Here is a 14,356-nt window from a genome sequence, read left to right on the forward strand (position 1 = left end):
TCTATTTAATAAAAATATTTAATGCTGCCAAAAAGTATAAAAATACATTAGGAATGGCAGTACAATACAAAGTAGTCTCTCCTAATTTATTTCCTTTACATCTTTCTACATTTCATACATGTTAAAAAACAATACATCAAATTAAAGGGTTTGCAAGTCTTCTGCTGGTGGTGTTCTTCATCCCCTGGATGTAAAGCTTACTTTGTAAACAGACAACTTGTGAGGCAATCTACAGGGTTAGCAAGCCTCACTTTAGTTTCCGGAGTGGGCTTCAGGTCTTGCTTTGCACATCAAACGTTCAAAATTTATAGCTGCAGAATAGTCTCAAGTCATGAATATTTAGGTGTCTGTCAATCTTGGCCTAAAACATAAAATAAGAAGTCATCTATTCAATTCATATTTACCACACACACAGATGTACACAGATACAAACACGACAGGACTAACACTGAACTGAAAAGTCAACCAAAAACCATTCCAACATGTCACATCCAGTCACACTGAGTGCCTCCCCAAATGGCAGGTGTCCAAATAGAAGTAGCGGTGTGAGACAGACTGATAGGATGTACCGTAGTACTCACTTCTTCAGTAATTACTGAATCTTTCAAGCCACCCTGTTTTATTCAAGGAATGACCTCTACACAATATACCAAAAGACAGACAAGTTTAAAAAATAATGTAGCCACAAGAATATAGCAAGATTTTATTATATGTGCTAGACTTACCCATACTTTGATTTCAATGCAAAAGTCTAATCCAGTTTGGACAACCACTGTAACACTGCTAGAAAGTTTAAATACAAAGTTTGGACAGAAAGTTGGCTTGTACCTTTAAGTCGGATTTTCAGCCTTTGTATTTTCTCCTGAAGGATAATACTAATGATTATGACTACTAAAGTAAGTAAAACATGACAGTCAGTGCATTTTAATGCCAAAAGTAAAACAGAAAAAAAGAAAGAGAGAGAAAGCATTTGAACAAAGAGACAGGATGTGACTGTTAAAAGAGGTAGTTTTTGCTGTATTTTACAATTATTTGCCAGTAACCAAACCTTTTGGGAGGTTAAAAGTATTTCCATTTTTACACCAACTCCCTTACCCCACCCCATCCCACCCCCTTCTCTCTCCCACACAGGGGCTACCAATGTAAATGCTCGTTACTTTTGTATTGTCGCCGTGTATAAACAGGGAATAAACAGATCTCCATCATTTAGGGTCCCCTCCCCAGTCATGAGAATGAAGATTCATTCTTCTTGCCTACTGGCTTGTCCCCCCCAAAGCAGACAGGCAGCTCTACCAAGCTCCTGTGGTGCTCTACAGAGTCTCGTTTGATTTCTCAACACTGACTACTCATAGTGTTGTCATTAGGAAACCATACTCTTTAGATGTCAGCGGGTCACAGAAAGACCATGATGCTTATTTAAGAGTCCAGAACCTGGAACCCAAGTGGTTGGTTCAGACTGCAGCAGGATGTGGGATGTAATAGAAAGGGGTGAAGTAGTGCTTCAGCACAGACAATGTCTGGTAACACATGGCCACAAAGTATTTTAAAAGGGATTTTTCCCCCTTTCACTTCATAAAGCAAATTTGTTTGGATTTTTTAGTTAAGAATGGGTTGTCTACTATTTCCTCATTTAAATGTCTGGTTTAAATAAATACTTGAAATAAAGAACAGTGGTGTGATATACTGAGAAAAGCCTGAGTCTTGGAGGCACTGAAATCACAGCCTGGAGTTTGCATCTCAACTTTATCTGCACTAAGCTGGGTGATCATGCACGAGTTACTTCTGACTTAAGGACGGTACTATCTAAAGTGTCATGAAACCTAATCAGATTAAGTATTTAAACTGGCTGGCAGAACTGCAGATGTTCAACATGCACACATTGTCACCCTTTCCTAGTGTTTGTTAAATACACATTTACGAAGAATAATAAAACTGCCACTTAAAAATAGACAATATGTGGTTTCTAGAACTCATTACTTCTTTACAAATAGTGTTTAGAGGTAACAAAATAAGAGGAAATCGTTAGCATAACTTTTAGGAAATGATTTTCTTTGTAAGACTATAAAGGTAAGTGGGCTTTTTAGATAGTTCTATTTGGATCTTTACCACCTTATTTCTAGTAAGGCAAGAATAATGGGTCCAGGCAAACCAAGTGGAATGAGCTGTGGGAGTGTCCTGGGTACCAGCCGTCTCCATGCTGCTGCTGCAAACACTGGAGTGTTCTTCCCTGATCCACGGCGTACACGCCCATGGGCAGAGGGAAAGTCACACTGCATTAAAAGTTGGTTTGCTATGAGACATTTACAGTAGCATTCTATTGAGATCATCCAGGGCTAACCACAGTAAGCCAAGCATGCTTTAAAGGAACTTACCCAGGCTTCCTCTCCTCAACATTCCAAACTTAAAGATTTTTTTAAAATAGTCATTTAAAATATCAACGGCATCATGGGTCTGAAAAATCTATGCCTAATGAGTGACTACAAAGAATAATTCAATGCTTCTTAAAAATGGTCTCTGTAAAGAAAAAAAAAACAAAAACAAAAACAAAACCATGCAATTCTCCTTGTAGCAGCCCCAAGCAGGTAAGGTAAAAAGTAGATAACATCCAAGCAGACCCTATAGGTGATGACCTCACAACTCACTGCTCATATCCACTGTGCATCTTACAACCAAGCAGAGCTCTAAAGTCAGAACTCGCTCTCTGGACAGGCTGCCCAGAGATGGTCAGGGCTCTTTTAATACTAAATGTCAGCCTTCACCAAGCCCATCAGGCAGGCCAAGCTTTCCACTCAAACACGGCTCACAGTGGCAATGGCACCATACTGGGGCAGTGACAACAAGGAAGAGGCCCACTGGCAAAGGACCATGGGTCTCCCCTATAGCCACAGCTGAGAGAAAGCACTTGTACAGGATGGCTTGAAGCTGTCCTAGGGCCCAGGAAGGAACACACTGGCTGTGTAGCACGTCCCTGACTGAGGACTGACTCCTAGGCAGAGCAGGAATGGAGGAAGATGAGTTCCTTCTTCCATACTCAGTGGGACAATTATAGAGCTGTAATTCCAGGTATAAATGCTACATTGTGTTGATACTGTCTGATAAAAACAGAAGACCAGCTGGGCGGTGGTGGTGCACACCTTTAATCTCAGCACTTGCGAGTTCTGTAGAAGCAGGCAGATCTCTGAGTTTGAGGCCAACCTGGTCTACAAAGTGAGTTCCAGGACAGCCAGGGCTGTTATACATAGAAACTCTTGTCTTGAAAAACCAAAACCAACCATCCAAACTAAAGACCAGTATGAGGAAGAAATGGCATTCGACCCAAACAAGTGAGTTCAAGGAAAGGATGAATAGAACAGGTCTCTGGAGTAAGCCACTGCCAATAACCAAGGCCTGCATTTCAAGTTATGAGACGACAAATTTAATGAGGAAAAATATTTAATTTTGGGAGGGAAAAGGTATATACAAGATTCTGTGACAAAGAAATATAATGGAATCTTAAAAACAAGAGACTTTATTAGCTGTTGGCATATAAACAAAACATGCATTTCTGTTGGCACTTAGTTCCAAACTGAACAGACGGACCAAGTTCAGCCAGACGAAAGCCCTCACGAGCCCTGTGAAGCTTCCTACCAGACACCAGACCACACAGAATCCATGCCACGTCTACATATGCTGCTCATCAGGACCCAGGGATGGCCCTACTAGGAGGAAGTATGAATGGATCTTAACTAAAAGCCTTATCTGAACATTTAAAGAAACAGGCTACACATCTAGGGACGTCTGGTTAAAGAGCACAGTTTTAAAACAGTCTCCTCAAGATTCATATTCGGGGCTGGAGGGATGGCTCAGTGGTTAAGAGCACTGACTGACTCCCAGAGGTCCTGAGTTCAATTCCCAGCAACCACATGATGGCTCACAACCATCTGTAATGAGATCTGGTGCCCTCTTCTGGCCTGCAGGCAGAACACTACATACATAATAAATAAATCTTTAAAAAAAAAAGATTTATATTTGAAAGCTGTGTGCAGCAGCATGTGCCTATGGTGTTAGCTGCTCAACAGGCTGAAGAGGAAAGTCATTTGAGCTGAGGAGTTTAAGGCCATGCTTGGGAAACAGCAAGACACTCTCAAAACAAAACAAAAAAATGAATGAACAAACCCACCCAACAACCACAAATAAAGATTTGTATCTGTAAGTAAAAATGGAGGCAGTGTAGTTTTTTAACCTGTGAAATGACTTGATAGGCATATCTAGAAATGTAAATCTGTTAAATGAATTGTATACAATTGCCAATAAAGTTGCTTTTACTGCCATCAAGTTCCAGTCTCTATTTTGAAAGGACTCAACAGGAGTTTTTCTGTGCTTGGCAGGAAATGGTAGTCACCACTCCAGGAACTGGTGCAGAGAGCAAGGAATAGAACTAGAGGCTGTTCTGCGTTGTCACTAAAAATGTGGACATACTTTTGAATTCGTAACATCAACTCTAGTTTATTTAAGACAGAAGAACAAGTCTAGTGCATGTGAAATGAACGCGGGGATCAGGACGCTTTCCTCTGATGCACCTGAAAAGCACAGCTGTTTGAATAGAAATGGAAAAATACATCTCACTTTTTCTTTTCCTGTTCATTCTTAGGTACAAATGCTAACACATAATGAAATGGATAAAAAGAAAGAACCAAGATGTGGAAAGCTGACAAATGTGTTAAGAGTCTCTGCTGAACTTGACAGATGGTCTCTACATATGCATACATTTAAAAAGAACTGTTTTCCCACTTTATGTTTGAGCAAGCATAGATAGAAGCCAGTGAGCAGATATAAAACGGTACCTGGTTAACCTTGGGAAGGCATATGTAACCGCAGGTGTAGCTACTGATCATGGCATTAAAGCAAGGCAGGAAAAGATAGGAATTAAGGATTCTTTTCTGTAAATAATAAGCCCCTTTAAAAATACCTTTTCTTTTCCCAATTTATTAGGAAAGACAGAATTTGATTAAAGTCAAACTATTTCTAAATTAGTTAAACTCAGTAAACACCACAAGGCCAATGCACACAGTTCAAAGATGTAGAACCCCCAGAGACCACTGACTTCCCTTCTCTGGCTAGCACCTAAGACAGCATGGTGTCTCACCAGCACAGCTCACTTCCTGCAAGGCCAGGATGTTGCCCATGGGCACTGTGATCCAACACCATGTACACTTAGTAAGCAGTACAAAAAACGTTATTTAAAGCTGCTGCTGTTCAAACTCCTCCTTAAAGATCTGCTCAGGAGAAAGACAAGCCTGCCGAAGGGCCTGAGGATCTGCTATACCAAATGTGTTCTCAGAAGCACTCAGTGCACACCGAGAAGCAAAGAGAGCAGTGTTCAATGCTATCTCTAGAAGGCACATCCTGGAAAGGGCTGGGTGCAGCCTTATTGGTATTTTCTTGTAAGAAGCTGTTTAAGCTGAGGCTATCTTCAATTGGACTCCTTTCTTTCAAGCCAGGGTCTCAGTGTGTGTATCCCTGGCTGGCTTGGAACTTGCTATGTAGACCAGGCCAGGCCGGAATTCACTGAGATGGCCTCCTTAGTGCTGAGATTAAAGGTCTGAGTCACCTTGTCCTGTTTGAACTGGAATCTTAATAAAGCCTAATAGGCTAACATAACACACTGCATTTTGGAAAAACAAGCCAATAAATAAATAGCACGCAAAAACAATAACCACCTACTCTAAAGTATAAGAATCTTGCTGTTTAAACAGGTGTAATGCAAACTGACAAGAGGAAACATCCTGCTTACCTGTTCTCCATTTCAAAGTTACAGGACATAGTAATACTGAATCAGACTCAGACATTTATTACATGATCGTATTTAGTGTGCAGTACCACCTACATTCCGCTTTCAGACTTTCGGTAAGTTTACCACATTCAAGACTGATTCTCAAGGCCATTCACAGCTCCTAGCTATACCTACAGTGTTCAAACTGCATTAAATTAAACTGTCTCATTTAAAGTAATTAAGCCTTTATAATGCAATTTGACATGATATATGAAAGACACAAAGCAGAGATGCTGTCCTAGTGGTTTGGAACTTCTCCACTGCCTGGGTAATGTTCCTGAAATCCAAAGCACAGACTATGAAACCACCAAAACCCTGTTAGTGGTTATATGCTTCAAAAAAAAAAAAAAAAAAAAAAAAAAAAAAAAAAAAAAAACTCATTACAAAGGTAAGGGACAATGTAAGTTTGTACACCAATGTACTATTTATTGAACTTAGAAAGAACTTGAAATTTTTAACTTCAAAATTTCAGTCTAATGGGCTGAAATCCTATGTATAAAACGCTGGCTCCTTTTACTTACTAATCATAAATTATCCTGTTCAGGTAATTACATTAACATTTTCACAAAAAAGGAAAAAAAAAAAAAAAACAGTGTTAAGTCATGCATGGGCTTTACTTTACAGAAATCAATTTCTTTTCTTTTAACCACTTCAGTTTTTTGAGACAGTGTTTCTTGTAGTCCTGGCTGGCCTTGAACTTGTGATCCTTCTGCCTCTATCTCCCAAGTGCTGAGATGACAGGTTTGCACCATCACATATGGCTAAGAACCAATTTCTTATTCTTGGTGTTTTCTGACCTCCCCCCAGCGCCTCCTTTTCTACTTCTATTTTAAGATAGGACCTTGCTATGCAGTCTTGGCTGGCTTCAAACTTTTGAGCCTCTCGCCTTAGCTTCCTGAGCACTGTGTGTGCCATCACATCCTGCAGAAAACAGGATGGTTTTGTTGTTGTTGTCTAAACTAAGTCTTGACCAACTGTCACTTGACTATCACAGAAAGGAAAAATTTCCCTCAATGACATGTTTAGAAAAATTCTGTTTCTTTGCTTTTCTTTTTAAAACAAGATAAACCATAAAATACAAAAGAAATAAAACTGTGTAGTAGAAATAGCTTGCTCATAGTTTCAACTGCCTCTATCAAACTTCTGTTCAGGAAAGGGAAAATGTATCCGGTATACAACTGAGTCAACATACAATTTATTTTTCTATGGTAACAGATTTTCAAGTTGAATTTTTAAAGTACATTTAACTACAAAAGTAAGATTAAATAGGTACTTATAAAATATATTTACCCTAAAATGGTTAAGCATATAAAGTTGTAATGCCCATTTCAACAGTACATTACACATTACACACATTATTTAAAGGATATTTTCTTTCCATTAATAATGTAGAAAAAACACACAATGTTTATTGCTTATATCAAGTGCAGGTTAAAATCCAGAAAGCCTCCAAAAGCCAATCCTTGTGATAAAGGATTTCTCAATATTGGTTAGTGAAACCATGATGCTCGACATGTGTGAACACAGCTGTAAGATGTAACAGTTTTCAACAAGCACATTTGTCTTTATTTTGAGTCACTGAAGTTTGGGTCCCAGAGGAACCTGCAGTGATGAGTCCTGAGATGTTGGGCTTGTGACTGTAAATATCCCTTACTGGTTGGTGTCTAGTCTACTGCAACGTTTTGGGGTATGAGGCATTTGCTAACAAACCCTTGAGATTAATGTAGCACTCACTGTCAGCTACTAGTGCAGAAAGGTGCTGGGTGAAACTGTTTATTTACAGCACATTTCACTGAGAAAACAGTGTCCAGCCAACCAAAGCGCCAACCAAAACGACTGACACAAACCCCATCCTAGTGAGAATAGGTTGCCAATATAACCACCTTTTTCTTTTTCGTTCAGTTTCATTGAGCCTCTGTTTCATCTGCTGCACCTTCTGGGCTGTGGTAGCCTTTCTGTCCTCTCGAATACGTTTCCGGAGAATACTGTGAATAGACAGAGACAAATTAAAGTGTCTGCACAGCAGGCTTTAATTACACTGACACAGGGGCCTGGCCACCAACTAGCCACAGACATTCTCATAGTGTACATCTCCTTCAGACAATGTAGCAATCAAGGGAAAGCCAATTGATCCACATGCCATGATACCCTCTGACAATCCGGGTATAATTTCTGGTACACTGATAGTAACACTTTACCAGGACCTGAAGGTAAGCCAGACATTTTTTCAAAACTGCCTGCTTCCTCCTCTTTCCTCTCTCTCTTTCCCAACTAGCTGAGAGAGGACAGACTGGAGGTTCTCCAGCATCTGGTCCCTTTTTGTTACAGCACACAAAGGCTCAAAGTCCTTTGATAAATACTCTTGACTATTTCTATGAATGCTCTGTTTGGAGGGTGCCTACTCTTCTGTTTAACCATACAAATTTCTAGCTGCCATCTTCCTGTCAATATGGAATTTTATTTCACTGAAAGCTTTCTGCATCCAGGGCAATCAGTCCTGGATTCACAGAAGAATGGTCAATGTCAACATGTCAGCCACTGAACTCTTCCGCTAGAAAAAAATGATCACAAACCCCATCTCTTTTCACTTACATATGTGACAGCAAACACCTGACCAGCTTCAGTCTTGGCAGTGATTTTTTTAAGTCACAGCTCTGAACATTCATCCTGATAAAAGAAAATCTTGACTGCCTTTTCAGTATCTATTAGATCCCAAGACAGTTCCTGGTCAAAATGTTTAACTTGAATCTAACTAAGAAAAACAATGATTAAAGAAATCCAAACTCTGAGACATTCTAAAAGATCGTCTGACAAGCAAAGGAGAAAAGGTGTGGAACCTCTTCCAGACTGGGGATACCACAGCATCACCTCACTAAATACAAGCATGAGCCCTGACAAGATGAAGGACTCCCTACTTATTTTTAGAGACAGATCTCATTATGCAAGCCCGGCTATCCTGGAACTTGAGATTCTCCTGCCTCAGCCCCCTGAGTGCTTGAGTACAGGTATACACCTCTGAGTTTCTTTTTTAATTTAATTACTGTGCTTATGTGCATACTGGGAAGGAGAGGGAGGAAGGGAGGGAGGGAGAGAGAACCTGTAGAGGTCAAAGGACAACTGTGGGAAGTTGGGTATCTTCCTCTTATGATAGGATTCAGTGATTATTTGCTGGCCATCATTTAAAAACAAACGAAAACCCAAAGACAAGGTTTCCAGACTGGCCTCCAATTCAGTGTGTAACTAAGGATGACCTTCAACTTCTGATCCTCCTGCTTCCTCAAGTGTTGGAATTACTCATCCACTTTTGTAAGTGGTGCCAGACATGTAACTCAGGGCTTTGTGCACATGAGGTAAACTACATCTTCAGTCATAAACTGTATTTTCTTATTAACACTGAAGTTGGGATCATAATAAATAAGCTGTGTGCACCTATACTGCTAAGTCCTGTGGAGTCTTGCTTGTCTTTTTCCTTTTCTTTCTTTTTTTGTTTTTTTAAGACAAGGTTTCTCTGTGTACCCCTAGCTATCCTGGAACGCACTTTGTAGACCAGAACTCAAGAGATCCACCTGCCTCTCTTTTCCAAGTGCTGGGATTTAAGGTGTGCTACCAATGCCCAGGTGTTTGTCTTTTTCTTTTTTCCTTTCTTTTTTTTCTTTTTTGGTTTTTCAAGACAGGGTTTCTCTGTGTAGTTTGGTGCCTATCTGGGATCTCACTCTGTAGCCCAGGCTGGCTTCAAACTCACAGAGATCTGCCTGGCTCTGCCTCCCAAGTGCTGGGATTAAGGTGTGCACCACCGCTGACTGTGTTTTTCTTATTACTTATTATATAAACAGCCTCCCTTGCCTGTGTGAAAGCTGTCAGGATGCTTACTACTATGAGCTGGGAAAGATATTTGCTAGAATTTGCTCTAAGAAGTGAAAATTCACCACAACTCATAAGGTGATATATAAGTAAAAAGATCTAAGAGCACAAATAAGGAAGCCAGCCTGCTTTGTGTGCATATTTCCTTTTGCCAGGATACCAAGAGAAACAACTTTTAAACTTTTGCCAGTAGTCTAAACTACTAAAACCATTAATAAGGAGTTAATTTGCTCCATTAAAATACATCTTTAAAATATAAAGGCACAAGTACCTGTATATTGAAATGTTAGCTTTTATAAAATGCAGGCAAATACTTTTTCCCCCTGATGCTTAGGACTGAGCCTAGGGCATTGTGTATATTGAATGTAAGTTCTGCCACTGAGCTATACCTACAGTCCCAGGGAGGTGAATTTTGACTAATTTCTTTCTTTCTTTCTTTTTTTTTTTTTTTTAAGTTTTAAGAGATAGGGTTTCTCTGTGTAGCCTTGGCTGTCCTGGAAATCACTCTGTATACCTGGCTGGCCTCAAACTCAGAGTTCCACCTGTCTCTGCCTCCCGAGTTCTGGAATTAAAGGAGTGCACCACCACAGACCAGCTCATGCTGGCTTTCTTAATAAGGCAGTAAACTCTTTGAAAACATTTCTGTTATCAAACACCACCCAAACACTTTGACCTAAGTAAAAGATATGTATTATTCCACACATCCAGAATTTATTAAATAGCCTCACCCTTCTTAGTAGGTCACCACATGGCACATACCTCTCACTGTTCTCTTCCACAGTGTCTTGCATCTTAGAAGAAAGTCCTGTTAGTTTTTCCTCTTCTGAACCTATTTTCTTTCCATTGTACTTTTCAGTCATTGTTCTGTTTTGTGAATGATCACAAACAGGAGACAAATCTTCTTTAGAGAGTTCTCTCCACCGTTTCTAGGTACAGAAGAGAAGTAGTAAGTGTGGAATAATTTTTTTGTACACTTTGAACATGCATCACTTGGATTGGCTTAATAAAAAGCTAAATGGCCAAGTGCTAGGCAGATTTTCAGGGAAGAGAAAATGCTGGGAAGGAGAAGGCAGAGACCCAGGAGACAAGGAAGAAGCAGGAAAGCAGGATGAACAGTACATAGATGAGGTAAACGAGCCTTGGGGCAGCACATAGATTAATGGAAACAGGTAAGTTTAAGTTATAAGAGCTAGCTAAAAACAAGCCTAAGCTATCAGCCCGACTTTCATAATTAATAATGAGTCTGCATGTCATGATTGGGGGCTGGCTGGCACAAGAGAAAAATCCAGGTAACCAGATGTCTCTCTCATTTCTTAGTTTTGGAAGTTGTTTTCTGTACACTTCCTTTTTACTCAAGTAATATTTTATCCTTCTTGGGGCTCTGATGGAGATTGAAGACTAGATAGTTATAGTTTTACAGTTTTCCTTGTTATCAAATTCAGAAACGAAACTTACACAAGAGATCTAGTTTATAAGGTAAAAAAATAAAAGCTTAATTTGTTTATCTAAAAAGATGTTTTGAGGTCTAAAAAGGCACTTTTAGGATGGTAATACAAGTTATAATAGGTATAAGTATAAAACTTTGAATTCATCAAGATAGGATAGATAATGGAGTATTTTCTCCAAACACGCCAAATGCAGGTGGACTGGACATTGTAAGTAAGGTTCTTGTTTGACAGTTGTTCTTGATGTGTGTAGTGTCCTTTGTTAGAGTTGATGTCATCCCTTTCTATTTAGACAACACCTGGTTATTGTTCTCACTGTGCATGGTTTTACTGTGTAGAGTTAAAGCCTTTCCTTTTTATTTAGACAGAAAGAAGGAAGGGTTGTGGAACAGTTTTTTTTTAATTTTTTTTATTGGTATAATCTTTTTGTATACTGTGAAGATGTGTCACCTGGATTGGTTTAATGAAAATCTAAATGGCCAATAGCTAGGCAGGATTTTCAGGGAAGAAAAGAAGGCTGGGAGGAAGAAGGTGGAGATGTAAGGAGACCTGGAGGAAGTAGGAAAGCAAGATGGGCAGTATGTAGATGAGGCAAATGAGTCTGGGCAGCACACAGATTACTAGAAATGGGTTAATTTCAGTTATAAGAGCTAGTTAGAAACAAGCCTAAGCTATTGGCCAAGCTTTCACATTTAATAATAAGTCTCCATGTTGTGACTGGGAGCTGGCTGGTATGACAGAAAAATATCCAGCTACAAATAAGCAATAAAAATTGTTTTCTTTAAGTCTGCAAGTTGCAATTATTCAATATAAGGCAGAAAACAGAAAGGTGAACCTGACACTGACCTTTGTCCTCTGCACATATGTACACTAGCACTTGCTCGAAAACACAAACATGTACACACCCATAAAAATAATCATATAAAGGCAGGCGGTGGTGGCACATGCCTTCAATTCCAGCATTTGGGAGGCAGACCTCTGAGTTCAAGGACAGCCTGGTCTCCAGAGTGAGTTCCAGGACAGCCAGGGCTACAGAGAAGAAACCCTGTCTTGAAAAACAAACAAACAAAAACAACAATAAAAAATTCTTGAGCATGTCACTGGCAGACAAGTAAGGACTACTCCTGGTACTTTACGTCTGCCATAAGACTGGAAGCTATTCAGATATAAAGACAAGCACCTACAAAGTAAATATCCTTTACGCCTACATGATGACTTTTAAAAAATTATTTCCATTCTTTTTAATTATGTGTGTGTGCATTTAGGTATGTGTATAGGAGTGCAAATGGTGTCAGGGGATCCAAAGGTCTTGGATCTCCTGGAGCTGGTGTTACAGATGGTTGTGAGCTGTTTGACATGGGTTCTGGAAATAGACTAGGGTCCCTCTAGAAGAACAGCAAGTGCTTGTAACTACTGACCACTGAGCCATCTACCCAGACCCCCACATGAAGTGTTCACTAGGATAAAGGTTATGTTTTCTGATTTATTTCAATATTTAAATGCTTAAATCCTTCCACATGTAAGAATTTAATGGATTCTTGTTTCCACTAATGCTCAGTATATATGAGCCTACGTTCTTAAATTATACACGCAATTTTTTTTTTTTTTAAAAGTCAGGATCTCAATATAAAGTACCAGGCTGGCCTTGAGCTCTCAGCAATTGGCTTACCAACTCTGCCTCCTGAATGCTGGGAAGTTTTTTTGTTTGTTTGTTTTTGTTTTTTTAGTTTTTTTCGAGAGAGGGTTTCTCTGTGTAGCTTTGGAGCCTATCCTGGAACTCACTCTATAAACCAGGGTGGCCTCAAACTCAAGAGATCTGCCTGCCTTTGCCTCCTGAGTGCTGGGATTAAAGGCATGTGCCACCACCGCCTGGCGAATGCTGGGAAGTTTTATAATTTCAAGACAGCCAGCTGGTCTACAAAACTGAGTAAGGAAAGAATGCGGATATAGATGGAGTCTGGTTACCTAACATTAGTGACAGTGATTTACCTGTATATTTGAATCTCCTTGTGTGTACTTTGCTCCTTCTATTATGGCCATATAGGAGAATCTGAGCTGGTCTGGTGTCTGAATAAGTCCCATTCGATACTTTCTCATATTCAGTAATACTTGTTTCACATTAACACCCTCTCCTTTTTCCATCTGCAAGAAAGCCAAAACCAAGTTGTCTGAGTCCAGAAAACAGAAGTAATACAAGGTCACTGCTCAGACCTTAGCTGTGCTGTGGTTCTTCTTAAAGAAAAAATGATTTGACACACGGTGGCAACCACCCATTATTCTTACACAGCCAAAGAATTACAGTCATAACCATAGAGGATGTTGATGGCTCACAGGCAGCTTGTACTCATCCCCTATTCTTATATAGTTTAGGACTACGTGCCTAGGGATGGTAATCCTCACAGTGGGCTGGGTCCTCCTATACCAATAGTAATCAAGATACATCTCTACACATAACACCAATCTGATGTACAAAATTTTTAATTGAGGTGTTCCTCTGAGATGACTCTAGGCTGTGTCAAATTGACAGTTGAAGCTAACTAGAACAGAAAAATATGATTAATTCACAGAATTTTCATAGTAACTCTGGGAAGTACATTAATTAGCCTTGGCTTTTAAATGAGAGATGAAACACTTATCCGCGAAAGAAAAAAAAATTTAATACCACATGTGAATTTAACTGAAGGCAGAAGTTTCTAATTCTGTATACAAAGCTACTAGAAAGGGGGTGGTGGTGGCGTGTGTTTAGAGACATATTCTCATGTTGCCAGGTTAGCTCAAACTCCAAATGTTCTTGTTTCTCTTGTCTCCACCACCTAAGCATGGGATTATAGGCATGTACGACCACATTGGCTTAAAAAATATTTAAAGTCAGATAACAATTTGTGGGAGTTAACTTTCTCATACTCAGTAGGATCTGGGGTAGAATTCAGGCCATCAGGCTGGGCAACAAATATCTTAACCTGCTCAACCAGTCTGCTAGCACTCAATTTTCAAATATATTTAAAAAAATTATAAACTATATTGTGCATGTATATATGACGTATGGATGTATTTGTGGAGGCACATGTACATGTGTGTGGAGACCAGTGGCAGATGTCAGGTATTTTCCTCAACTGCTTTTTCTTTTGAGACAGGGTCCCTATTATGTAGCTATGGCTGTATCTTGCAATGTAGACCAGGCTGGCCTGGAACTCAGAGAATCTTCTCCTTCTGCTGGGGTTAAAGGTGTATGCCACTA

At 39.6% G+C, this 14,356-nt stretch overlaps 1 protein-coding gene across 1 annotated transcript in view; it reads right to left on the minus strand.

Moving 5' to 3' along the window:
* The window catches only part of Ptpn2 (protein tyrosine phosphatase non-receptor type 2), a 64,388-nt gene continuing 50,032 nt past the window's right edge, over positions 1–14,356 (minus strand). Inside the window, exons 7-10 of the mRNA XM_059246088.1 lie at positions 13,108–13,260; positions 10,433–10,599; positions 7,696–7,797; positions 1–361 (exon numbers count right to left, since the gene is read on the minus strand). Coding sequence (XP_059102071.1) covers positions 340–361; positions 7,696–7,797; positions 10,433–10,599; positions 13,108–13,260 — 444 coding nt within the window. The 3' untranslated portion in view covers positions 1–339. The remainder of the gene's footprint in view (positions 362–7,695; positions 7,798–10,432; positions 10,600–13,107; positions 13,261–14,356) is intronic.

Source organism: Peromyscus eremicus, chromosome 19, assembly GCF_949786415.1.
Source record: "Peromyscus eremicus chromosome 19, PerEre_H2_v1, whole genome shotgun sequence".
Lineage (NCBI taxonomy): Eukaryota > Metazoa > Chordata > Mammalia > Rodentia > Cricetidae > Peromyscus > Peromyscus eremicus.